A 27,262-nucleotide genomic window follows, 5' to 3' on the forward strand; every position below is an offset into this window, starting at 1 on the left:
AAAATTTTCCCTGTCGTTTCTTCGGCAAATGCAGTAAAGTCAAATGCAAGTGTCTGTAAATGCACAGCTATCAAGGCAGAGTTTGCTCTGGATTATTAGCTCAGGACAATTGCGGGATCAGAGTGGGATATCTGGCGCACCCTGAAATTTACAAGCGACGCGGGACAATCAATATCCTTCATATTCGTCGACTCACAGCTTGATGATAGAAACAAGAAAAGCCGCTCGATGCACTCGCTCGCTCGCGCGGGAATATTATGACGCGAACACGTCGTAACGTAATTAACGATGTTTCGGCCGATGTGAGTGTGGCGTGACCCAACCGCATCGTGTTTTCGTTAGACACGATGCGAGGTCAATTACCTAATAATGTAGCTAATTGATTGAGATTCGATCGAGTCATATGCGCGCGTGCGCGCACGCGCGTCCCAATATTTGACTGCGTCCGGTTTTTCTCGTATATTGCAAATGTACACGCATCACATAAATGATGTACATTTCAAAGGATGCACATTGGGTATAATTACGCGCTCGCGAGCGTTTGTTTACTAAACCGCAGTATACATGTTCGAATATTTATTAGGTAAATGTTTCGTCGCGTAGTAATTAAATGCACGTTTACTGAAGTAATGTAATATCGATATTTTTCACGTAATTCTCTCTCTCTCTCTCTCTCTCTCCCTCCCTCTCCCTTCCTCTCTCTCTCCCTCTCTCTCCTGGATATCAATTTTCAGGCCGATCTCCGATTCTGATGGCTAATGATATTTATTTATTGCAACAATTAATTTGTGATATTTGAACCTGATTATTTGCGGTAGCGGTATTAATGAAACGTTAACAGCGCTAACAAATCACTCGTCAATACGATATTAATTGTGCAACCTGAAACCCCCGTTTTTTAAGCGAAATCGCCTCTCTCTCCCCTTCCCCCTCGTGTGTTGTAACGACCGGTTGTTTCTTCGTTTCCCCCGGCCGAATCTCGCGGTGGCCCCGTCGGTATTAACTCGCCAACATAATCGGACCGAAACGGTTTAAAGTGCTCCGTTCCGTCGGTAGTACCGTCTCTCCTCCTCCTCCCCTTTCCCTCCCCCGCCTCATCATATTACGGCAATAAAACATTAGCAATTTATAGCTGGGTAAAGATCCTTTAGATCTTCCCTTTCATCGCCACGGCGGAGCCCGATGGAATCTTTTATACGAGCACGTCTCCATCATCAATCAACGTCACGAAAGAATAACTCGGGAGCGTTTGAAAAATGATACAACGTCGCGGGGCTGGTAACTGCCTTACCGATGTTCCTCTCCCGACCGTCCGCAACGTGCGCGCGCGCACTCCCTTCGCTGATAATGGGGTGGATCTGACAATCGGGCGCGCGCAAAATGCAACGAGCATTTCAAGGCGGAACACGCTGCCGTTCGCGGCGCGGTGTGGTAACTCGGCACGGAGAGAGGCTCACAGAGACTCGGTTGCGCCCCTTTTTCCCTTTTCTTCGGGCGCGCGTCGCGCATGCGTGCGAATTGGCAGGGAATCCCGATCCCGATCTCGATCTCGATCGAGATATCGCGCTGGAAGATCGCGCAATCCTCGCAAGATAGCTCGGTAATATCTACCAGATATATGTACTTGCTGATGCAACTATCCCCGTACGGTTGGCAGGTCGATATGTGTACAATACGCGTAGAGGAAAGGCGCCGAAACTGATATAGACCTCCTAAAGAGACATACCTCTATTTCTCAGAAAGTAAATGTTACACTTTATCAAAACTAATATAAACGCGATCTATTTAATTAGTTAATGTAGAAGAATTTATAGTTTATATATTTCCTGTTTGATATGCTAAATGAGCTTATATCGAATTCTTAAAGTTGGAAAATTTTTTTCTGTAAGTTTTCTACAAGTTCTTAGACAAATTACGTAGTTTAAATAATAGTAGTTATCTTTTTTTTATAATATCAAGTTCTTTTTACATGTAGCTTTCTAAACATATTTTATTTTTATTTTTGTTACTTTTTTACAGTACAATTTCAAAGATTTAGAATTTAGAAAAGTTAGAGTTTGCCATAAACCGATATACTCTATGCGATGTGTGCACCATTCTGCGATCAACATAACTTAATTTCGATCCTTGACAGAGTACATGATGTTTGACACGAATTTTTATTTTTGTTATTATATGTGTTATCATATGTGTTTTATATATTATTACATACTTTTGTATGTACCTACTATTATCATTATTACATAAAACTGTTATAAAAGTTTATATTACATATAAGCGTTTAATGTGTTATTTGGACTATTTATTTAAATATATTATCATATTTTAAAAATATTTCATAATTGTTTAATAGATATGTCGGTTTTGGCGTCTTTCCTCTACTTTTACCATGACGTACACGGGATATTCCCTTTATAATTTCAGCATACGACTGTACTGAAATATTTCCGGAATATCCCGAGGCAACCCGAGTGTCGCTCGGATGATGTGCCGGTAATATTTTGAGGGCACTGTGATACTCCTGAAGGATTCGAGGGCTACGATTGCAGAGCCGCAGGTTTTTATTACCGCGTGTAGGAAACCGCGTGCGAAACCACGTCCACGCGATCGATCTCTCTACGGGTCGCCCCTAATTCGGATCACCCGAAATAACACATGCTTATTTCCTTAATGCTAAGCTTCTCTCGTTATCAGAGAGGGATGATACATAAAGCTCGTTATCTTTTCTCCGGCCGACGTAATTTCAAACCGTGATTCTGCGGTTCTCGGTATGCTTTGAAATCCGTCTGTGATTATGCCAGATAACTTCTTGAAGGCTTGCACGCGTAATGAACGCGCATTTGTATACAATTACGACAATGCGAAGCGCCTCGGAATTATTGACGTTAATTTCAATAATGTAATCTCCGACGAGTCTCGAATAATGCTTTTGAAAAATGAAGATTAATGTTGGCGCACTCTGCGCCGCGTTCTCGAAACATTTATGTAATTTGGAGATTTATAATGATATAAAGCGCGAAACAACTTATCGCGTTTGCAGATGTACGTGTTACATTTTGAAAGTATTCTTGGCTCGATGAAATTGCTTCGAAAATGTAGGAAAAGCGGAAAGTCGCGACAGCGACTTTAATGCGAATTTGCGACCCTTTTTGTCACGCTTTGTATAAGGGGGATAAGAGGACTGCGGCGGTAGAAGAATTGTCCAAGGTGTGTTCAAAGGGTGGGTGAAGTGACTGTGGATAAAGAGGGGGCGAGTCAGACCAGAATTTGCTTATTACTTTCACATCGCTACAAAGAAAACTGACGCGATCTTCCGCCTTATTTAGGTAAAATATTTTATCCTTCTCTCTTGCGGTTGACGTGTTATTAACGATAAAACTTTGCAATATACGTGCAGGTTTTATCCGTAAATACACGTAAAATGGAGAAAATGAATGCGTATCTGAAATCAATAACAAATAATGTACGCTTCAATCATTTCTGATATTTCAACAAAAAAAACGTGGCTCTGCCAAGTTGAAATAATATTAAAAGTAACGAATCATCATTGTATTGTACACTTATTAACAATGTCGCAGCGAGTGATGCAATTATTTTTAGTCATACCTTTGTTTCGTGTTACACGGAAACACTTGACGAGACTCCAATAAGCCGCGTCGTCGCGGAGCGTGGCGACGGAGAACCCCTGGGACGAGTCACGCCGCAGGAATAGCACCGCGCCGATGTTGCATGACTGCGTTATGCATGTAGTCTATTATGTTTGAGACTTATAGAATAGCTTTCAGCTCGATGGCGAACGCAAAGGTCCGGTCACTACCGTCGCCGCAAAAACTTCCCTCGTCTCGCAGCTCCTTCTCTGCACCGAGGAGCAGCGCCGCTTACCCCGATATTCCTATTGAGCATTAGCCTCATTAATTCGCACGCTCATTAACCGCCGCCTAATTGGCGCCCGACGGAACACGCATTCGCCGGTCATACGGTCACCGAGGTTTCCTTACGAAAATGAAAATGCCACTGTGTGACTTGGAGAGTCATTCTAATCGCACATCCGCGTCTACAATGCTCTCTAATTAGATCTCCGATTACGATGGTGCCGCCGTTCCACCTTCCACTCAGGTCGAATCAAATGGAAAAATTTGCACCTCTCGGGCATTGTTGTAATTCTTAATTTGTTATTTCCAAGTTAAATTTACACGTATTAAAATTGCGCATATCAACGGTCCGACCGGGGTGAACTCGCAGTTGCGAGTTAGAACGGAACGGATCGCCGACGCGGGCAAATCCTATCGTCTTATCATTGGTTCATTAGCGAAACTTCCGTGCGCAATTAGCGCACCGGGCCGTACACCGATTCGCCATTCGCGGGACCCAAGACGGGAAACAAAGTGGTTCTCACGTGGGCCGTTGCGCTTTTCCGCGAGTAACATCTTCGCCCGGTGAACAATTTTTAATTGCCTCGAAGATCAAGACGGGACACATCCTGGCATTACGCCGTTTCCGGCATTGCCCGACAATGCGATGATTATCGCGCGCGTAAGAGGACGGGCGAAAAGGGCGGGATACGGTAATAGCGTTGCGGCGTGCATTGTACGCGAGATCTTTCATTTAAATAAGCGGCATAATCGTACATCGACTTCTTTTCGTCAGCTCCTCGCGCGCGAGCTGTTCACCTCTCTCTCTCCCCTGCGATGACGCGCTACTTTAGGCCAAGTCGCTAAATAATTCGTCCCACTAAAGAGGTGCAAAGAAGCTGTTACAGCCAAAGCTTGAAAGTCTCATGGACACCGGCGAGAGCGTTTCGCGTTCTCTCGTCTCGTCTCGCTTCTTGTTCGGCGAGGCATCAACTGTCGGACTATTGTTTCACGCATGCCGGGATTCCAGCGGATTCCTGACGCCCGCCATTTTCTTTTCGCGTCATATCCCATCGCATCGTACTGCACGCAGCATCATTTATTAAAATATTCCGCGGAGATCGCGCTCTCGCCGGAACCTGTTCTGGACGGCCTTACAATGTCAGAGGATCGTAGAGCGAGATGGATTCCGTGATCGGCGAAACGTGATCCCCGCAACTATACCCGACGTGAGAGATTATCGGGCACGGTATTAACGTCGCGGTGTAACGCGCCGGGACGCGTCTCGCGGAAAGCGACTTGAGAATATAACATAATAACAGAAGTAACTGCGAGGAGAACCGCGTTTTTCGGGCTTGGGAATATAATGTAACGTAACAGTGGAACTGGCGTGCGCGCGCGCCTGGATTACTTGGGACGACGTTGTTCCCCGACGTGTGACGGTAACGACGGCCATAAAAGAATATGATCAATCGGATGCACGAATCATCTTGACCTTGCGCGAGCACCAACACACTCGCGTGAAATACGTGCACCGACCGTCTCTCTCATCCGGCTGCGGGCAAGGTCTTCGCGTTTATATCGTTTCACTCTCGCCAATAACGAGGATGATGATGTCGCGCGGAATGTATATTTCACGAACGCGCGTGGGTCTCTCCGCGCATTGAAAGTTTTTTTAAAATGACCTTATTATTAAAGGCAGAAAACGCGCGTGTGTGGTGCGCGCGTGTATATTCATACAAGTTGCCTTTTTTTATTTTTGCTTTGTTGCGAAGTAATCTCATTTAATAATAGCATGGCAATTTTCTGTTTACCAACTTTCTTCGTCGAGCGTGTTCTCTTTAATCTCGCGTGCAGCGTCTCTGTTTCGTTCGTCCTTTTGTTTTTACTTTTCTCGTTTACTTTCGCAACTGTATATTCTTTTCGCGTTTAAATTGTAATTCGGCGAAAACGTATCGCTTTGAAAATAGTGTTTTAGTGAATTATTCAGTGTTACGAATTAATCGCGTGCTTGCTGATGATAAACGTATTCCGGCATTAAAGTACACTTTGATGTGGATAATTAAAGCGTTAGTACGATAATTCACTCGCCCTCAGAAGTCCCATGGTTGCGACAATTCCACGACGAAGAAGGGAACGAGAGAAGAGGACGGCGATGACGACGGTCGACAATCGCTGCGCGCAGTTGAATATACTCGTTTGCATTTGATATAGTCGGACATTTCGCCCCGAGTGCAAATTCAAAGGTATTCTCGCCTAAATTTATTTTCAAATGAAATCCTCACTAAAGTCGTCTTTTATTTACGCCTGAATACCTAATGCCGCATGAATCCACTCTTCTCGTGGATCGTTAATAATGATTTATTTATTCAGAGACACGTGTTTGTACAATGTGATGTACAAACCGCTGATTAACGAAATACGAAAACGAAGAAAATATTCATTGTCGATTTTAATCTGATATTTTTAACTTGAAATGCCGCGCGGATATCGATCGCCGAGCTCGCTGTTGCAATTTCCAGTGTGGACGTTTCGTATCAGTTTCACGGGGTTATTGAATTAAAGAAGCAACCGTTCGAACCCCTCTGTTATTGTAGTTTCCAGCAAGATTTTCACGGCAGGGAACGATCGGCTAAATACTCCGTCGAGAATTGCAGAGAAGATTCTGAATTAAATTTCATTTTATTTATATACGCGACGTTTTTCATAGCCGTTTTATCATCAATTAACGATTATGTGTGTTTAATTACGATCCGTGAACGGGAGAGGAAAAATTGGATTTCCTTTTCTTATCTCGCGTTGGCGATATGGCATATAATATCTCGATGAATACTAATTTAATTAATTTCGAAAACGCGGCTCGATCGATCCGGAGAATTTATTAACGAATGTATCTCTGTGTGTGATTTTAATAATTTGATGGCGTAATATAAACTGGCCTTTGTGCGGCGCGACATGTATACACGAATTAATCGATAAAGCTCGGCGTTGGATTAAGGGCATGGCGAAGGACTGCAATCAATTATGTTTAATCGGTCGGCGCTACGACGCTTTAATGAAATACAACTCTCCGATTACTTCGTTAATCCCGTGTATTACACAATATCAAAAGGTAGAATCGCGCGATGAGATACACGCGTCTCGCAAAAGAAATCATTTTCCCCTGAGCGTTATCTTCTCGCTGCACTATATTGCTGCAGACAAATCGCGTTTGCCGTTTAAAAGCTTATTGGATCACCGACGGCAACGATGTTATCGCGTTATCTGCGTGTAGGAGCTGGCGTCGCGTATAAATTTAAATTAATACAAGAAATACGGTCAGAAATATTTTCGCGTGCGGGACCCTGTGCGCATATTTGCACACTACACGGCAATACATGAGGCCATATATAAAATACCAAGTGGACGAAAAAGACGAAAGGACAAATGGTGCGAAAGAGAAGAACGAAAGGGAGACGGACAGAGCGATGAGAGTCAGAGAGAGAGGGGAGAGGGAAGGGAGAGGGTAAGGGAAAGAGGAGGAGGGGAGCCACGAGGCTGCATCGATCCAGAAGCACCGTGTGTAAACCATCGAGCATAATCAAATTCCTTTTAGCTCGAGCTCGTGTACGGTATATACCAAGATGGTTCTGCTTTTATTCAAAATAGCCCAATCACGCAAAAATCTCTTTATCACTCAGAAATGAGGGCTTGGCTCTTGCTATGACAAGAGGACTCTGTTACGCATGTTCTAATTACCGGTCTGTGATTTAATTATCTCGTTTAATAGCAATTTCGTTAATCTATATAGAGTACGTTTCGCGAGCACGCGCGCAAAAATTACAAAACCGATATCTGGCATGAATGTTAGAACAACTGATGACAATCGATCATTAGTCCGCGGTTTTCCGCGTTGCTTTCGAATTATCGTTTAGTTCAATCATAAATTTTTAACGAACCTAATTTTATATCTGAAAAACGTGGCGCTGGTTGTTAATTGGACATGTTCTTCCTTATCACGAAATCCGATCATCGATTTAACGATGCTGCAAAATAACGTGAATAATCGTTAAACCGAGGTAATTGACCATAAAATTGTTTAGCGAATAATTATTGAAATTTATAAAGAAAGACATTTTGTGGAAAACTTGAACAAGTAAAATTATATCGGTTTCGAATTTAAGAGGCAAAAGCCTGTTGAAATGTTAATAAATTAATAGATATTCACTTGGTGTGTAGCACCGATGAAATATGCATTGAAACTTTTGGGTCACCCTATATTTCCTGAAAGCATACCATTGGCCCATCCACTACTGCGTGCTCCAGGGTTTAATCTAACAGTGATTTATGCTTCCCAGCGGCTCTCAATAACGTTGATTCACATTACTTGTCGTTGATTCAGATTAATTCTATCGATCTTGTCAGCGCGTTTACTTTTCCAGTTTTGCGTCAAACACGCCCCACCCGACCATGGTTTGTTATTATATCTAATTGTATTTGCTCGTCTCCGCGCGGCACAATTCACGCTAGTATTGTTATAATTCGTGCGCCGCAAAAATGTTTGATTTACATTTCGCGTATTGTTCCCTGTAAAGGGAAGATTTGCAACAGAGATAAATGCATGCGGGCTTCCGAAAAAATACATTTTGTCGTGTATATTAATGGTCTCGCGTTACATGATTTCATTAGAGTCCCACCACAATGGGTGTAATAAAACTGTTACAGTAAATGCACAATGCAATTGTCGCAGTTGTGAAAATTTTCTGACAATTTTGTTATTTACATTTCTAGTTTTATAGTTTCGCTTCGATCCGATGTTAAATATGGATGTATCGCGTGTATTGATTTTCTGACATGTTACACGTTTTATCGGAGCGAAATCTTTGTTTATTCAACTGCGGAGTTTTATTTTTCGTGTGCAATAAATTCTTTTATTTTTTTCCGCGATGTATAACGATTATCAAGAAATTGACCACCACTGTCGAGACGCTACATATTCCGTTCTGCGTATGAATGTGTTATGTACGCTCGGCGAATATGTCAACTGCAGTGTCGCGAATTTATACTCGGCAGAATCAGAATTCTTCGTTTGTTTTTTTTCTTTCGTTTCTTTTTTCGTTATTTTACAATTACTCGCTCGTACAGTAAATTTTATACGTTTCGTGTAACGAACATCGGAATACAATTCACAGCTGGTACGATCGAACATCCATCGACGAGAAGCTATTGTTTAATCGGTATTGATACGAGTGCATTCGTTATCGGTGATCGAATGCTCGACGCGAATCTATTAATCGACGATTATTGCACGTTATAATTATAGTCCGTGTCGTAACTAGCTGCAGATAATTTGGAAACGATAATAAGGATACGGGTGGTGCGTCGTGGCATAAAAACTCGTCCTCGTTATCGCATCAGGCGCTCGAATTTCACTCGTTCACTCGCTCAGTGTGTCGACCGGATGACGCCTTGAAATCTATTTTAATTTAAGTGACAAAAGGCCACGCTCAACAAGTTCGGCGAGAGACACGGGGCGAGAGATAAGGGAGTAGTTGCTGGATGGTGCAAGATGATATTACGCAGATAGTAAGTTGCGCGCGCGGCTATGCTAATAATATGGCGAGCGTACTTCACCGCGCTCAGTTTATACATGATAACATACGTTTGCAGAATTAGATCCCGTAGGTGCGTGTATAATAATGCGAAAGGTCACTCACGGACTTGCATTACCCTTATCAACGCCACGTTAAAATTCACCTTCCCCCTCACGCGATGTCTTCCGCGTTCAATTGTAGTTTTTCGCGTGTCCTCGCGTTTAAGGCGAAAGGTTTGTCTTCAGCATCGAGATTCGCTTGGAAGGGAAAGAAAGAAAGAGAGAGAGAGAGAGAGAGGGAGAGGGAGAGAGGAGGACAGTCGCAAGTCCGGGCACGCGCGCGCGGAATAACGTAGCGATGGGATCAAGCGTGATTCAAACGGTACCGACATTTTTTTCGTCGAGGCATCGATACGGAAGGTCAATTGCAGCCTCAGGAGGTCGCGATCTTCTCTTCCGTGGAATTAACCCCTCGCGCGCATTCGGGATTGCTTCATAGATCGTGCCTACCGTCGAGTTATTCCACCGCCGGGCAAGGTGCATTGATGTGTAATTTTACGGTTGTGGATTCGTTTATTTAAACGTTAATGTATTCGTGGTCATTCGCAGTCTGATGACTTTGCAAATAACAAGTAATAATTAATGAGAGAGCAGACATTCAATTTAGACCGTGCCGATATGCTGAAACATTTTTACGGTGATGTTTCGCAATACGCTCAAATGAGAGGTTTGTTAAATCAATATTTGTATAAAATGAAGCTTTCACATTCTCCATATTTTACGCAATAAATGAATTCTATGAAATTTTCATAGAAATATTGTGATCAATATTTCTTTTTTTTTTCAAGTGAATTTCGTTTGCAAATTTGTTACATCGATTTGAATTTTAATTACTCTGACTGAAATAAATTTCACGGACGTATTGCCCGCTTATTACCGTGAGATTACGCTTCGGCACTTTGGAGAATGTTTCGCGTCGCGCGCGCGCGCAAGGAATTAACACAAAGTAAACGAAATGCGATGCGAGGGTGATTCGATTATTAGATCGGACGGCGATTATTCTAACGTCCATCGATGGCTTTCGACGTGAGAGCCGCTCGTGAATCGATTGAAAATTACAGCTCGGGAATTGGATCGTGCCCATCGCTAGAACGTCGGTCGGATGGTACGAGAAGGAGAGAGAGAGAGAGAGAGAGAGGGAGAGAGAGAATGACGAGAGGCACACGTCGAGGAGAAACACAGCGAGCGAATAAGCGGAGACGACGGAATGAGACGCGCTTGGTGGGACGCGGCAGGCTACACCGGGGATAGGAGGAATGGGTTGAGGGAAGGGCTGGACGAGACAAAGACGGGGAACGAGAAAGGGGTTGAAATGGAGAGAACGAAACGGAGGACGGCGTTGGAGAGAGACAACAGAAGCCAACCGGTAGAAAGGCTACAGTAGAAGGGAAACTACTATTGGAAGAACTCTCCGGCGGGAGGAGGGAGGGAGGGAGGGAGGGTGACGCGGAGCAGAAGCGCGGGGGTAAAAGAGGGAAGAGGAGGAGGAGGTGGTGGTTGGGGGAGAATACGCGGTCGAACACACGGAGAGAGAGAGCTCTGAAAGATGAAAGTATAACCCGGGCAACAGTGGCTCCCAAAGCCAAATAGAACATTATGTCACGTATAAAGTCGTTTCCGAACTCCGGCCCCGATAGATATTGCAACGCCAATAAATTATCTTCTCCGCTGGCCGCCGCCGTATAAAATCGCCCCCGGGCGTGTTACGGGGTAAATCACGCTCCGCTTGGCGCGTTGCACAATTACCGAAAGAGTGTGTGTCTGTCTTACGGCGCGCGGGTTTTCACCCGCTCGGAAAATTTATCGGATTATATGTGGAGTCAGTGGCCGTGGAGGCTCTCCGGGTGCATGTGTGTGTGTGTGTGTGTGCGCGCGCGCTAACGCGAGAAAAATTATTTTCGCCAAAGTTGGAGAACCTCCGAGAGATTGATGCACATTTACACGTGATTATCACTACGTTGTTTCCACTAGAACGAAAAGAGAACGCGATCAAATGACGAGAATACGTTGAACTCGTTATTGTGTTGAGGTAACAATCGCTCGCATTGAATCTGAATGTGAATTATACGTGGATGTTGAATATAATTATACAAATATATACAATTGATTGTTATTTATTGTTACATATCAGAAGCGAATAATTAGAACACAAATGAACTGATAATCAATTATAAGCGTGCTCACGCATGCATAACGCAGATATCACCAGAGTCATCTGCGTACCCCGCGATATCGCGGGGCAGAGGGGGATTGCGTAAGCGTTTGAACTCTGCCCGAATGGGCGATAATAATTTATGCGTTTAATGCGGAAAGCAGAGGCACGTAGTAAGTCAAACTTGGCGGAAATGACGTCGCTCCGCGAGAGCGCCGGCGAACAATTAAATTATCGTGGAGGCGGAGTAGATAACGATGCACTCGAGGTGCAGCATAAACCGCGGGTTATGTCGCGCGGATTATGTGCATATATAACGTTTCACGTAGTTGGGCGGACAGGAAGGGCGAGGAGAGACCATTACACACTCGTCCTGGGCACAGTTACATCCCTCGGCAAAAGCCCGCGCGCGGAAGTTCCTGGCATTCTCACGTAGAGTCGCTACCTCTCAATTGAAAGTCGGTAAACGCGCCGAATCGGGTTGTGTAGGTAAACGGGAGTTCTGTCGGGAAAATTCCTCCCTTCCGAGTTCCCCGAAATCGCGAGCTCGTCCTACGGATTCCCGCTCGCGCCGCAGCTCGCGCGATCTCTCCGAGCGACGCCGCGACGTCCGTTTATTCATGTATTTGTATCATGTGAGGTTCCGTTAAAACAGAAGTTATCTTTCCTAGAAAAAAGAAAAATTACGTTGATTAATAATAATCGTTACGTTAATCCACCGATGTTATATATTATTTTTATTTATTTTAATCAAGAAGAATTAAATATTGTAATTGTTTATATATTATATATTGTAATTTCTATGTACTAATTGTAAAATTGCGCCAATTGTCGCAACTTTTACCTTCCCAGCTGTTAAGTAAAATTCCGCCCTTGAGAGCGGTTGTAGCAAAAATGACGATTACGTCTCGATGATACGTCTCCCGCGTGTTGTGACGATTTAACCGTTATCGATACATCTAAAAAGCATTTCGTGTTTTCGCCGTTATTAATCTTGTAAATGGCTTGGCATTCACGATTCTCTAACCATCCCCCTATTTTTTGTTTGCAGGACGAGGTGCTGACGATTTCAGAGAAGGTGGTCGTCCGCGTGCACGACCTCGCCACGTGGCTCTCGCCCACGTTGGAGTGGTCATGGGGTCGGGAGGTGTCGTATCCGACGACCCCGACGTCGTCCCCGGAGACCAGCCCGCTGAGATACGAGATGCCGCAGCCGCAGGTGCTGACGAATCCGGGAATCGACTTCTCGGACGTCGACAAGCAGCAGAAGGAATACGAGAGCAACGTGAACTCGATGAGGAGGTCCGATTGCGGCTCCCAGACCAAAGTGGTGGTGCTCTCGTACCCCAGGTATTGCCGGTATCGCTCCCTCCTGCGCAGATTGGAGGGTGCCGAGCCCTCCTGGCTGTGCTCGTCCATCGCAGCCGCGGTAGGCGGTTTCACCGCCACACCGGGAACCAGGGTCCTCTTCTGCAGGGATACCTTCGACTACCCTGACCTCGAGACCCACGAGCTTCTGTGCAACCATTTAGGTACGTAACGATTACTAATTAGTCGCAGGAATCTCTACTTGGATTCAGTTCTCATCGAAAAGGCGGTGACTCATGAAAAAAGAAATAAGATGATGTATTAATAGATTCCTTTGTGCATTATTATCGAAAAAAATATGATGAGAGAGATACGTGATAAGCTCGTGTTTGTTCATCGTGAGAAGGAAGTGGAGAAATATGTAAAGAAATTGATTGGATATTCCCCGGCGTTGAATCTTTAACACTAGATTTACAGACATTGCTTGTATAGTTTTACCAAAATCCATCATATTGACGGATACATTAAAATTCGGTTTTCAATTTTCGGTTTCTCGTTGATAAAAAATAATCCTTTTGTGATTTCTATCAAAATTCATATCATGAATCATGAATTCTCAATCCGTCAAATTGACGGGTTCCGTAACTCTAGTGTTAAAAAACCGATACTGAACATGAAAGTACCGCGCGCACATATTTAACCGGATATTCGCGCTCACTTGCTCGTGTCCAACTTCCAAGGCGCTCGTAACACGACGTTCTACATATGTATCTGCTATATTATGTATAGCATGCTATCTATTAATATTAGGCATTGATACCGTTATTAACTGTTGTTTATCTATCGAAACAGTAATTGCGAAAATATTGAGATGCCTTGGCTGCAAGAATCGACAACGATAATGCTTTACACTGTTTCAGTTGTTTATCATAACAGATAACAGCTTAACTTTAATCGATGAAGCTATTATATTAGGCGATACGATCAAATTAACGCTATGTACTATGTTGTTTTTATGTTCAAAGTAACTTTCTCGAAATTCAGTGTTCATAAAAGCGAAAATGTATGCTTGTTTTTTTTGATACGTTACAGCCTTATCGATATTGTGTTTTAATCTACTGCATACTTCGCGCTCTTAAGGTCGATTCAGACATACCCGTCCCGTATTCCGTATCTGTATCTATCAGTGCAAAGTATTCACATATTTCTGTGTCCATCAATTTTCGTTCAGTACGTCTCGGAACGTTAAGAGAGAAGGATGAAGTTTTCAATCGAAGAAGGGAAGAACTTGCAGTGATAGCACTAATTAGAGTGATAGATACTTTTAGACAGACTAATTTTAGATGAAGAAGAAACGTTTTACGCAAAACAAGAAAACGCAAGTAGAAAAAAAGTAACCCTTTGCGGTCGTATTAACTTTATGTACAGGTGCCATGTCGGATGGTCGGAATTAGTTTTCATTGAACGAACACTAATAATGCAAGATTGACAAAATTTATTATACTAGCTACGCTATCCCGTTTTTAGAAAACGGTTTGTAGTTTATGCATTTATTTACCAATGAGAGCAGACATACGACCGCAAAGGGTAAAAAAAGAAAAAATTGCTAAATTATAAAGCTTCTCGTAATCATGAACATTCTATCAATTTTTCATTATCCATTTCAAATTATAACAAAAAATTGAACTGTACACGTCCAAATGTGTAGCTAAACTGCATGAAATCTTCGAGCACTCGGAGGATTTTCTCCTCTATACGTCAGTGTTTCGTTTAATCTCAGCGCAGATCACTGTCTGCGCACTGCCACTGATACAGATATCGAAATGTAAGAATACTCTTGTACAAAATTATGGAGACGTTATACGGACGTGCAGAGAACGGATACGGCGCGGATACATGTGCGAATCGGCCTTTACAAAGGATCGAGTAAGATATAGGAATGTAAATGGAGCAACGTTTTTCGTTTCGCTTCGGTTTCTGTTCGCCACACGTTACACGGCAATACACAAAGGTGCCGATTTCAAAACACACGCCGCATACCTCCTCGGCGGTAAACGAGCCGTTGAAGACCGGCTAATCCGCGCGAGCATCTTAGCGGGGGGAGGGGAAAAAAAAGCGCGCACGATGCGGGAATAATCCTTAAGGATACAATAGACGAGAGAAGACCGTGCGACGCGCGAACGCTACCGAAAGGCCAGATCCCGATTGTATACGAAACGCCGGCGAATCCGTCACCCGCCCTCGCGGTTTTCCGCGACGCATCGCGGTCGCACGTGATTCAACGAACGCGCGCACGAGAGAGAAGCGAACGAGCGTATACGCATGATCCTGCGCTCGCGATCGTTCGGCTGCATTCGCTGAAGGATCCGCGCGCGGATCAGCCAATCGAAAAATCGGCGACACTGCCGCGAGAGACGTGCGTCGAGGGTGTGTTTGAGGCCGTCGCGCGTGCCCTTTTTGCTGCGCGGTCCGATCGGATCCGATCTTGCTTTATTGCCGCGCGATATCGTCCATCGAGTGACTCGACGAGCGTGTGACATTCAGCGTGTGTACGTACGTATTCGGTACTCTCGTGTAAATTGTATAGTCTGACGACGATAACACGATCGGATTGACTCCTGCTGATCCGGAGCACGAAAAATCGTCGCGGAGATACGGATTAATTAATTAATTCTGTTACGGACTAGAAGGCTCACGTGGATTCATCGGTCTCCGGCGAGGGACCGGCGCGGCGCGCCGTTATCCGGCAGTGCAATCCGCGGCTCGGCAACGCGTTCCGCCACGCGTTTGTTTTGTTTGTCTCGCTCGCTCGCTCGTCGATTGCCGCCCTACTGAAGCTTACGTCGCTTTCGCGCGCGAAAGAAGCTGTCGCCGCCGTCGTCGGCCGAGGATCATTACGATCATCGTGCGACTGTCAATAAACGCGATTGCCGTATATCGCGAGTGCCGCTTGGAACCTCAGGACGAACACGATGGCGATCGTAATGAAAATTCGGAACAACAAAGTGGTTTACTTGCGCGGTAAGGCGATGAAACGTGTTTTAATACGGAGAAATCGCAGCTACTGCGTTCTCGGATCGATTCGGTGAAACGTGTACGCATTACGTCACGTGCGCACGTGTTGCCGGCGCGAGACACGTGGTTGCACCGTATTAGCACTATGTTGGAGCAGTTAACCAGACGTTAAACAGCACTAGATAAAACAATACCGTTTCGGCATTTGTCGAGCGCTACCTTGCATTATGTATTTTATCATTTTCGCAGAGACTCCTTACTGTCATCGATGATCAAATTTGTAGTATAACTTTTGCTTATCAAAAAGTCACACTCCTCAAATAATAGGTATTGGTTGTTAACGTAGATAGATTGTAGTGATCATTTTATAAAAACACTATTTCTAGATGATTAACTTAGATATTTTAATTTGTGTGCGTGAGGAATTTTATACGAATATTCTATTCCGATATTCCATGAAGAACAATGTTTAATAGTTAAATAGTTAAATTTCCAGACTGATCAATCGCGTGTTATAAATCGTTCTACTACAAACTTTCGAGTCATTTCGAGTTGACCCAGTCTGTTTATTAGTAACATTGTCCCGCATGAAAATAAACAAATCCTCTTACGACCTTATGAGATGTTCAACCAATATCACAAATGTTTATCACTAATGTGCCCTTGTGTTATTGTCCTGGTTATAATCGATATCTATCTTGGTATCGATAATAATTATTCCGCGAAATATCGCTTATAATATTTTGAAGCAAAGTTTGTACAACTGCAGATAGATACAAATAGATACAGTCGACTGAAATCTTAATAGAAGTTCGGAAAAATAAATTGTTACAAGAGCAGAAAAAACCAATTGGGGTGAGAATGCAGCAGTTGCACTTTCGCAAATATTTGTCTCTTTAGTGATATTACCTTCATAAAGATCGTATCAATATCAAATTATTTAATTTGCTAAAATGTCTCTCTAGTGATGTTATCTTCGTAAAGATCATATCAATATCACATCAAGATCACATCAAAATCACATCGAATTATTTAACTTGCCGCCGACAAGAATTAGAAGCAGATCGAGATGTTGACGTTTTTGCGAATGCTGTCCCTATCGTTAATAAAATAAATAGTTGGCATTTTTACGATTCTTATCGAAACAATCATTAGTGATATAAATATTTACGTATGTTATTATGTATGTTTCTGACACGACCTTTCAAATTGACCTTTCCACGTTCATCAAGATAGACTAATCGATACAGGTTGCTCGTTGAAACGTATTAAGCACAAGTATAGATAGAAACCAGTAATACTCATGTAAAATTTATAAATTAATAAAACTTAATGATAACTAATGTATTTTGATTTTCAGCGCCGAAATTGAAAGGCAGACCGCGAAGAAAGCGCAAAAAGCGCAGCGCATCGCCAGGTGAGTCCTCGAATGAAAGCGAGGCCTCGGTAGCATCTACGTCGAAGAGCACGCCGGCGATGAGCACCAGCCTGGTAATACCTACGGTTGGCAGACCCTCGTCCGCAGTACGACGGAGTGAAAGAAAGATCAGCGCCGAGGAGAAGAAGTTTATCACCGACGTGCAAAGTTTTATGAACTCCCGGGGTACGCCGGTCGGAAAGATGCCACTGCTCGGCTACAGACAGAGTCAGTACTTTTTCCTTAGTGTTCCGATTTCCGATAACCGGTCTCGCCACCGGAAGACCAGCAGGTTATTTTCGATTTTCGAGTTTAGCGCGGCGATTCGATCGCCGGACTACGAAGAGCTTAGATACAGCATACTTTTCTTCTCGTAAAGTCGGAATCGCATCTGTGACCATCACGTAGTCCATCACGGTAGGCGATCTGTGCGCGTCACCATCGTTGTTAATCTCGATTTCTATTTCTGCCCGCAGTCGATCTATTCCTGTTCTACACGAAAGTGCAAATGCTCGGTGGTTACGACTCGGTCAGCGCCGGCCGTCTTTGGAAGACTATCTACGACGACATCGGTGGCAACACGAATTCCACCAGCGCGGCTACCGTCACGCGGAAACACTATGAAAAGTGAAGTATCGAGCATTCTCATCGCGATCGCATTTCTACTCGTAACATTCCATCACGATACGCAACAATTTGCACACTGCAATGACGAGATCTTTCCGCGCAGGTTGTTATTACCTTACGAGAGGTATCAACGGGGCGAGGAGACGAAAGTGAGACTGAACAACGGACGGCGTACGAAGAATACGAGCGTGTCCGAGGATTCAGATGCCAAGGAGGAACCTGGTGACCCGTATCCGTCGGAGACTCCTCCACCTGTAGAAGCGATTTCTACAGCTACGACGCCACCTCTGCAGCCAATAATGTCCGCGACGGCGACGGTAAACGACGATAATTTAGTTGATGCGAAAGTACACAGGATAATCTAACGTGAATTATTTTACACCGTGTCTTTTATATTTGCAGACGATACTTTCAAGCGAAAAACCTAAAGCCGAGACCGGCAAGACGTCCTCGTTGCGCAGCGTGCGAGTAAAGCCAGAACGCCTGAAGTCATTGAACACAATAATCGCCAATAGCGCGACACCTTCCAACCAGCAAGCTAGCCAACTGCCAAGTCCACCTCCATCCTCCAACACGTCTGTCTCGACGCCCAGCAGCACACCCTCCACGACGCCCACGATCGGCACCGGTAACGGTAATCAGAGCGTCTTGGAGAGGCAGCTCAATAGCCCTTTGATATCCCAACAAGTTCCACCATCGTGTTCGCCACCAGGCCTGCCCGTGACCACCGTAGCGACGAACGCGTCGACCGTCGTTACCCTAACGCCACCACCGGAGAAGGATATGAAGGAGATCAAATTGGACGCCAAACAGACCACTCTCCTCGCGCAAGGCAAGGAGAACATACCGCTATTTGGCGACGAGAAGCCTATTTTCGCGGACAAAACGATGGTACCGCCGGTCTCTAGGTCGCCTGAGGTAATCGACCTCGAGAACGAGGGCGACACGAGCCCTCGCGACAAGATAATCATTCCCAGCTTCAAGAAGCGCAAACTCGAGATCCTGCGTGAGGGCGGTCTCGAAGTCACCGCCGTTGATCTAGACGCACGGCCCAGCGTCATCCAAAGCAGCATCGGCATGCCGTCACAGCAACAGCAACCACAGCTGCAACCATCGCCGGCCACGATGAAGTCCACTGAGGAGAAGCAGCCGTCAGTCTCTCCGTATCCGCTTCCGGTGACGCCCAACTCCATTCCGAAGCTGATATCCGTCACCGTGACGCCCGACATAGGTCACATGTTGCCGTCGCCGCACGAGCAACAAAATTACCAATCGCGAGTTTTGAGTGCGACGATCAAGCAACAGCCAGCTCACCACAACAACAATAACAATAGTAGTATGACAAACAACAACATGATGCACAATAACATGATAAATAGTCGGGTGATAAATCTCGGTAATTCCAACAACGCCGCATTGCTGCAGTTGTACGCGAACGCGAACGTTGTACCGCCGACTTCGACGGCAATCCCGCCCGTGCAGCCCAATAGTCGCTTCGTACCACCGAGTATTCCGAACGGCAGATTGCCAAAGGTGACGCAGTCGCGGTCGATATTCGTGCACAACGAAAGGACGGTTTACGGGAATCCCAAAGATATCATCAACTCCCCGAAATATCCGCGTTCGTTGTATCCGCATCAGCATCAGCATCAGCAGCAGCAGCAGCAGCAGCAGCAGCAGCAGCAACATCGCTCGCATCATCCGCAGATGGGCGGCAGTCGAGACGATACCGCGCAAGGAGGTGTTCTCGACCTGACGCAAAAGTCTAGCGAAAAACCAACTTTCCCCAGGCCCAACCTGGAAATAGTCCGAGTACCTGTGGTGCCAAGGCCTAATCCGTTGAACTTGGATATGCGGAATTCACCCGCTGCTAAGGACAAACCACCGGACAGACTCGCCGCCGATTACTCGAAGAGAGTACCTTTCCCCGCGTACCAGAACGTGATCGACAATCGAACTATCGCCTCGAACAATCTCGAGATCACGTTAGTGAATCCCAAGCAGAAGAACAATCACCTGAACGCACCGTCTCATGTCCAGATGCCAAGTCCACCTAACAGAGGTAGCGCGATGGGGACGATAAATAACACGCCAAGGAGGCAGCCGCATCATCACATTAATGGAAAGTACACGACGAGGAACGAACCTGTCTCACCGTATACACCAAGAAAGCCGAGTCATCCCGTCATACCGAACGTACCTAACTTAAATCACCTGAATCACAGTGGAAATTCATTCCCTAGAATACAATCTCACAACACGATGCAACAACAACAGCATCACCACCACCACCATCACCACCACCACCACCACCAACAACAACAACAACAACAACAACAACAAATGAGCATCGACAGGAGAAAAGCTGTCGCGGAGGCAGGCAGGGATCAACAACAGCGTAGGATCAGCGAAGGCGAAAAGTCGTTGACGGCGCAACACCAGCAAGAGGCGAGGCAAAGCGAAGTCAGTCGACGGCACAGCTTACCTAGTATACCATCGGGCTTTGTGCCGACGGTGCCGCAGAACAATTCCGTTGCCTTCCCGTTACCGCAGCTGCCAAACGCGCCCGGCAAGTTCCTACCGATCCTGGATCCCATGTACTATTCCGCGTTCTACAATGGTTTGTTCCCGTCACCAATTCCGCCCACGGCTGCCGCCGCCGCCGCCGCCGCTGCCGCGACGCCATTTCTACCACCCGAGTTTAGCGCGTATTACAAAGAACTACTCGCTTCCTCGCAACCAAGACTGGGGATGACGGGGCAGCCGCCACCACCGCTACATCAACAGCCGGCCGCCCCAACGTCTAAGTAGACAATGGGATCTCAACATGTAGGGTTTCCGGCACTCTGTGTGTGTGTGTGTGTGTGTGTGTGTGTGTGTGTGTGTGTGTGTGTGTGTGTGTGTGTGTGTGTGAGTGTGAGTGAGTGAGTGAGTGAGTGAGTGAGTGTGAGTGTGTGAGAGTGTATGTGTATGTGAGTGTGAGGATACTTTCGAGCACTAGAGAGGACAAGGGGATCCGTCGGACTTGTTCGCTGTCAATAAACGTGTATCCACGTGCGAATTCGCGATTAAAAACCAATAAAAGTGAGGGGAGTGTATCGTGAAATTTGAATATTGTGAAAAATCTATATGTTCATTTACGTAATTTCTACGCAGTTCGCAACGGCGTAGAAAGAATTCGCAACATCGATAAAATTATTCACAGTGTTCGTGTACGATAGGATAGTCTCTGTCGAATCTCTGGCAAAGATTGAACGAGTTGACAAATTTAATTAAGAAATTTTTCAGATGACGTATCTTCATACATGATGTATCACGTACATATAATATGTTGGTTTCATTCATTTGCTCGAGATTCTAAGGAGAACTATCGATATTAAGAAAGAAGAGATCCTGTGATAAAAATGCGACAGTGCATTAACGTTAAAAGAAGGCAGAATATTATTATGAGAAATTATTATTTTTATATGTTTATTTTATGTAAATCATTTATGCGCGTTTTTGAGTTTCAATTAGTGTTGAAGGACAAAATAATCTATATTCTAATTAATTTAGGCACCTGCGCGTTCAGTGTAATGTTATGAGAATATAATTATTCTACAAAAACAATAATTTCCTTTTTTTTCTTCGTTTATTATGGTTATCATGATTCAAGCTCGTCGAGTTTCCTTTTTATTTTCATTCGACAAGGCGCATTTTGATTTATTTTCAATGCACCTTGCGATACATTTGACGCAAAATAAAGAACGGTCGAAAACGGAAAGAAAAGTAACGGCGAACGGTCGGCAGACGGATCATCGGAACGCATAATTGTTTGCTGTTTAATGGTAAATCTTATGTAGTACGCTCGCGAGAACCCTATGTATTGTATAAGCTAGACAATTTTCATTAATAATAAAAAAGCAACACTCGTACACAATCACATACACACCGATCTGTAGTCACCTTTAACGATAATAAGCGCACGCATGCAATGTTCTAGCAGCGATATGTATATAATGTATATAACAACGTAAATTCATTAAGATAGGTAAATTCTACGTTATCTTTCAACGTTTACGTAAGGGAGTTAAGTTCAGTAAATGTACAGGCTGTCTTGCTCGCGTGGCCAACGATTGTCGTATCGCTGTTTCCTGAGAAGAGTTGAGAACGATATTTTGCAGGCCATCTTCGACGATGCTTTTTATTATTCATTCGGGAAACGTTAAGTGGGGAACTCTTCGTTGTGCGGTAACGTGCGGATGCGATAGAGTTTTTTTTTCTTTAATTCGAGTAGAGTTTAACGAAATCCTTGTAATTAACGAAATTGTTACGCGATTGCTGCCGAATGTGATCGAACATCGCGGGCCACCGCAATACTTTGGAGAAAAATCGATTAAAGAGGAAAATTACCAACGGTATATCCATGTTAAATGTAGTTCTATTGATAGAATTTGTTCGTTTTAGAATACTCTGATCAAAAGAAAGGAAAAAAAATAAAATATGAGAATAACGTTAAAGCATTCGTAACCTTAAGACGTACAAGCAGAAACGTGATCCACGTTCGGATCGTTTTGGCCTCAAAGAAGAAAATCAGATTTCTTATATCGATGTCTTTCAAGAGTGATGAGTTGTCCGCGTTCTTTCGGACGATTCTTACGTGGTAGACGAATTAGGCGTTGTGACGACGATCACGAGACCGTGGCTGATCGACGACAGCCTTCCCACTGGAATACCGCTGTATAATCAATAAGTCGAGGAACCGAACCGATCGCGGTTGCAGCGTGCGACCGCGACGCGACGGTCCGGGCACAGGATGAACGCAAAAACGCGCTACTGCTGTTGTTATTTTTGTAAGATCGCGGCTAATCTCCGGTAAAACTAATCTCCGGAGCACGTCGCTTCTCAAAATGGTGCTATACGACGAGAAACGCTATTGTGAGCCTTTTCGAAAATTTTAAAACGAGACGTTTGTTGAAGTACCAGTGGATCTCTCCCGCGCGATCGCCCGAAAGAACTACGACCTTAAGATTAAATCTTCACGTCCAAGTCTGATAACCGTATACAAACCGAGAGGAAGCTCAGGGGACTCGACGAAGCGTGAGTTCCGGCTGTCTCGCGCATAATGGAAAAAACGAACAAAAATGAATATACGGGTCCGTTACGGTTGCGATTTGGTGAAATATCTTGCGGGGTTCGTACACGGGAAGCGAACGCGAACGAGTTAACGAGAAAAGGACGGCAAAGCGGTCGAATCTCTGCGAAGAGAATGGCTTTTACGGGAATACGTGCCATAAAAACTGATTAGATAGCGATTACAATGGAAAATCGAATACAATGGCGGATACGGTCATTTGTATTATGCTTTTGACGAGCCCCTTACGGTTAGACAAACTAAGGAAGGTAGACGCGAATCGAAGCAAGCAAAGAGGAATAATAATAAAGATACGCAAAATTCCGCGTGGAAGATTTTATATGATTTCTTGTTTATATTCTGTTACCGCGGTGTTGTTTTATAAGTCTTTGAAAGAGTCTTGTTTTTAGCGCGTGTGCGTGTGAGAGAGGTATGTCGATGAACGATGAACGAATGAGTGAATCTTGAAGAATAATTTGAAGAAAAGTCGACGATTGTTTTCGTTTTTGCGAGTCTTCTCTTTCATTTTGTATACTTGCTAGAGCGATTTTAGTATAACCCTCGTTTTCCCACTTTAATAATAATAATTATTATTATTACGATATAAATATTTTTTATTATATGGGCATTTCAGTTCCTAAATTGGAAATAAAATATCTACTACAAACGCGGCCTTTTTTAATTATTCTACAAACATCTCAAGTGCTCGCCACATTGTGCAGTCGTCTGCACTGGTCGGATTGGGCATCTTTTTAACGTTGCTTTTATTTTCTCCCATTTCAAAGCTTATAAGTCTTTGATAAGTCTCCGATATAAGTCTTTATATTGAAAATCTTGATACCTACGCTTCCATCGTGACCGCTAAAAGAGCATGATATGAATAATGTTATTGACAATATTTGAAATTCTCTTTAATCACTGATCATTTTTACCGAGAATGCTATTATAACGGACTTGAATACATATTAAAAAGTAATTTGAAAAGTGATTTTAATGGTCGAAACATAATGATAACGGCCAATCGTTTGTGGTCAACATATCGCAGCATTGATAATTCGACATCATAAAATTAAGATCGCACGAAGAAAGAGATACGGCAGAATTAAAAAACGTTGAATTGAAACGATCGTGCGTGATTTTACTCACGAAAAGTGCGCGCTCTGTGTGGATACGTCGGCTCGCCATGGAGAGACCGCTTCTGATTGGCCGACGTTGTTATCGGCGCGCAACGTTCAACCGGCGAAACGCGAAGAGAACCACGAAGAAAAAGAATGACGAATAGAGCGCAGAGCGGCGGGCGCGCGGAATGCACGGAGCATGTGCCGCGAAATTTAAAATCCCTTTAACGACGGCTATAAACCGGTAACCTGTTTAACCAGTCCTGCGCGACGGCGAACGCCGGACGTTTCACCTTCGCGAAATCGTTCCTATTCCGTTTTTTTCCGCCGTTCCGTCCAACCCCTCTCCCGTTTCCCTCTCTCGCTCTCGCGCTCCTGGATGCAGGCGACCTCTTTGTTTCACCTCCAATTTTGCGTATCGCCATCGGGATATTCCACACCGTGCGCTCGCGAAACCGCGCTCCGCTTGAACATTTGAAATTGAACGCGAAAAGTTCGAAGGGCGAAGGGAAACGCGGCTGCAGTTCCGGATATTTCCAACCTCCGATTTTTATGAAATTCGGTGAGATTGTCTCAAATACTCTTAAATGAGCATATCTAAAAGATTTATTATATTTATTTATTATAAAATAATGATTTATATTAAGCTAGGTGTCTGTGGATGAGAAGCGGAGGCACTTTGTTCACGTGCTGTTATTTTGTAGCGAATCTGTGGTACATCTTTATTAATCTTCAAGTATTAATACAGCGTTCCCGTATGTGCACTCTGTCGCCCGCGATCGCCTTGTCTCTCGCGTGCATGCCACCTTACCTACCGCATTCGCGGCGTAGATGCCCAGAGGCATTATATATTATGTATTTAAATTTATTTCAACCTTTTCATAGATTGTTCTGCATAACAAGTACGCGTTAGGCTATCCGCTTCTCACCCCATCTAAAATCTAGCCTAATATATATATATAGCCATTATCTCAGTCAATTTTCAATTGCGCCAATAAATCTTTAAATTCCAGCTTCCCACACAGGGGTGCCTGAAACCCCAAGTAAAATAAACTAACTAAGAACTATACTTTCTTTTTCAAATTTTCCTATGCATAGGCATGTTCCTTGATATATGACGTCGATGGAAAAAGTGACTTAAAATCAGTTGATTTTTTCTTATATTTTGAACTAAATGTTCGACGTGGGATAGCCTGTACCCCAGTGTGGGAAGCCCGTGAAAATTGAAAGTGTGGATTAAATTTTATCTTCTTCATTTAGGACAATCTCACCCTGGGAATTTCATGAGAATCGGAAATTGGACCTTTTCGGAACTACTGCACTTCTTGTCGAAAGTCTTCATTGTAAACGATAACTAAAGACGGATTGAATCTATCGTTTTTTACACACCTCGTGACGTTTGTCATCTATCGCGTAACTGGATTCATGGCATTGACTCTAATAAAGTTCCAATTCTATTATCGATCAATCGTTTGATTTTCCAAAAGGCGTAAGACAGAAACCTGTCGATGATGAATGTCGATGATGAATGTCGATGATGAATGTCGATGATGAATGTCGTCAAGAACATGATGCGACACGAAGAACGCACGTGCACGCACAGGTGCATCCGCGTAGACGTCAATGATGTATCCATCCACTGACGTTTGCATGTAAATCAGGCATCTTGCGTGCTGCATGTGAAGCCGCAAGTTTACAGTTTAAGGCTGAGGGAGAAGTTATCGACTTCTATCGCTAGCTAAACTCATTATTACATTTCATTCGACATCGACGACAAAGATGCGGTGACGCAGAATTACGTTTACTTCCCTGTCCCGTCAATGATAAGCGCAAACACGCGCGTCCGTTTCAGCATTGTTGCGCGTCGCCGCACGCCAAACCACTCCTGTGTAAACTGCGGGATTGCAGTCGGACTGGCCGCGTCTGCCTGTGGGAATCCGCCGGCGGGCTGATGGAGTGAGCGATCATGTGTCTCCATCGCGTGCGGTCAAGGCGAGAATATATCGTCAGCATCATCATCGTGGAAATAATAATAAATTGTGAAGAGTAAACGTTTCAAACTCTTTGTCCAGATACATCAAGCCTGCGGATTTAGCAAGCATGTGTGATCCGATCGAGCGATATTCTGGGAAGACCGTTCACGCGATCGCGTAATCGCTTCGCCACGTGCGATCGGCGGCAATCGCGAACCCGTGGAATTCGACAACGTAAATCTTTTTAAATAAAGACTATTTAAATAAAGAAAAATATATAAATATAAAAAATATATTTGAAGCTGATCGAATTTGACCAGAAAACATCGATTCTTCTTCGGTACAGCCATCTGTACCGAACGTTTACGTGCGCTGTGGACCGATCAGCACAAAAATATCGATCGAGAGCGACGGTCACGAAAGGTCACGTGTGGACAGAGACGCGGCGGTTTCCTTTAATCGCCATGCGAACTGGTCTTCGTGCCAAGTGCTGCATCTCACACGTCTTCTTCGCGCTTCGCGCGAGATTGGTGACCGCGCGCGAAGCCGAAGCCATCCCTTCCGTCCGGCTCTCGCGAGCGTTTCACCCGCCAGACAATAGTTTACCGTATCGACCTATTCCCCACTCCTCCTTTCCTTCTTCCTCCGTCCCCTCCTCCTTCCTCACCGCAGCTATGCCGTGCTTGTTCACATCTACCTCCTCGTGCCACCTCCGCTCAGCCAACCACGAACTTGCTTCTTCTGGTCTTCCCTTCGTGCCTTTCCGCGAATCCAACTTGCTCCTGTGTATCGTGAACTCCGAAGCTCCTGAGTTTGGTCAGGAAAGGCTGTAAGCCGCTCTCAAGAGTGAGAAAATTTCTGCTTTTGGCGTAGCCGACACAATCGCGCTCCGATCAATTTGATGCGCAATTCACGTTCATGCGGTTTCAGCGTTAAGGAAATAAATGTTAATGTCATGGACTACGTTTTGTAATTTTCCCTGACACTGTCCTTAAAAAATATTTCATGTCGGAAAGAAAAAGACTTTAGCTTTACAAATCTATATTACCGACCCAA

The 27,262-nt window shown here is 44.4% G+C and overlaps 1 protein-coding gene across 4 annotated transcripts in view; it reads left to right on the forward strand.

The window, feature by feature from the left end:
* The window catches only part of LOC105284932, a 115,350-nt gene extending 89,657 nt beyond the window's left edge, over nucleotides 1-25,693 (forward strand). For 2 of the 4 annotated variants that reach the window (XM_011348798.3, XM_011348799.3), the window contains 5 exons: nucleotides 12,687-13,167; nucleotides 17,319-17,603; nucleotides 17,852-18,002; nucleotides 18,106-18,319; nucleotides 18,405-25,693. In XM_011348798.3, the coding sequence (XP_011347100.1) occupies nucleotides 12,687-13,167; nucleotides 17,319-17,603; nucleotides 17,852-18,002; nucleotides 18,106-18,319; nucleotides 18,405-20,813 (3,540 nt within the window). In that variant the 3' untranslated portion in view covers nucleotides 20,814-25,693. Of the gene's footprint in view, nucleotides 1-11,020; nucleotides 11,194-12,686; nucleotides 13,168-17,318; nucleotides 17,604-17,851; nucleotides 18,003-18,105; nucleotides 18,320-18,404 lie in introns of those variants that run through there. The other 2 variants (XR_894957.3, XM_011348800.3) reach the window with 2 other exon arrangements.
* The last annotated feature ends 1,569 nt before the right edge of the window (nucleotides 25,694-27,262 follow it).

Source organism: Ooceraea biroi, chromosome 5, assembly GCF_003672135.1.
Source record: "Ooceraea biroi isolate clonal line C1 chromosome 5, Obir_v5.4, whole genome shotgun sequence".
In the NCBI taxonomy this organism is placed as follows: domain Eukaryota; kingdom Metazoa; phylum Arthropoda; class Insecta; order Hymenoptera; family Formicidae; genus Ooceraea; species Ooceraea biroi.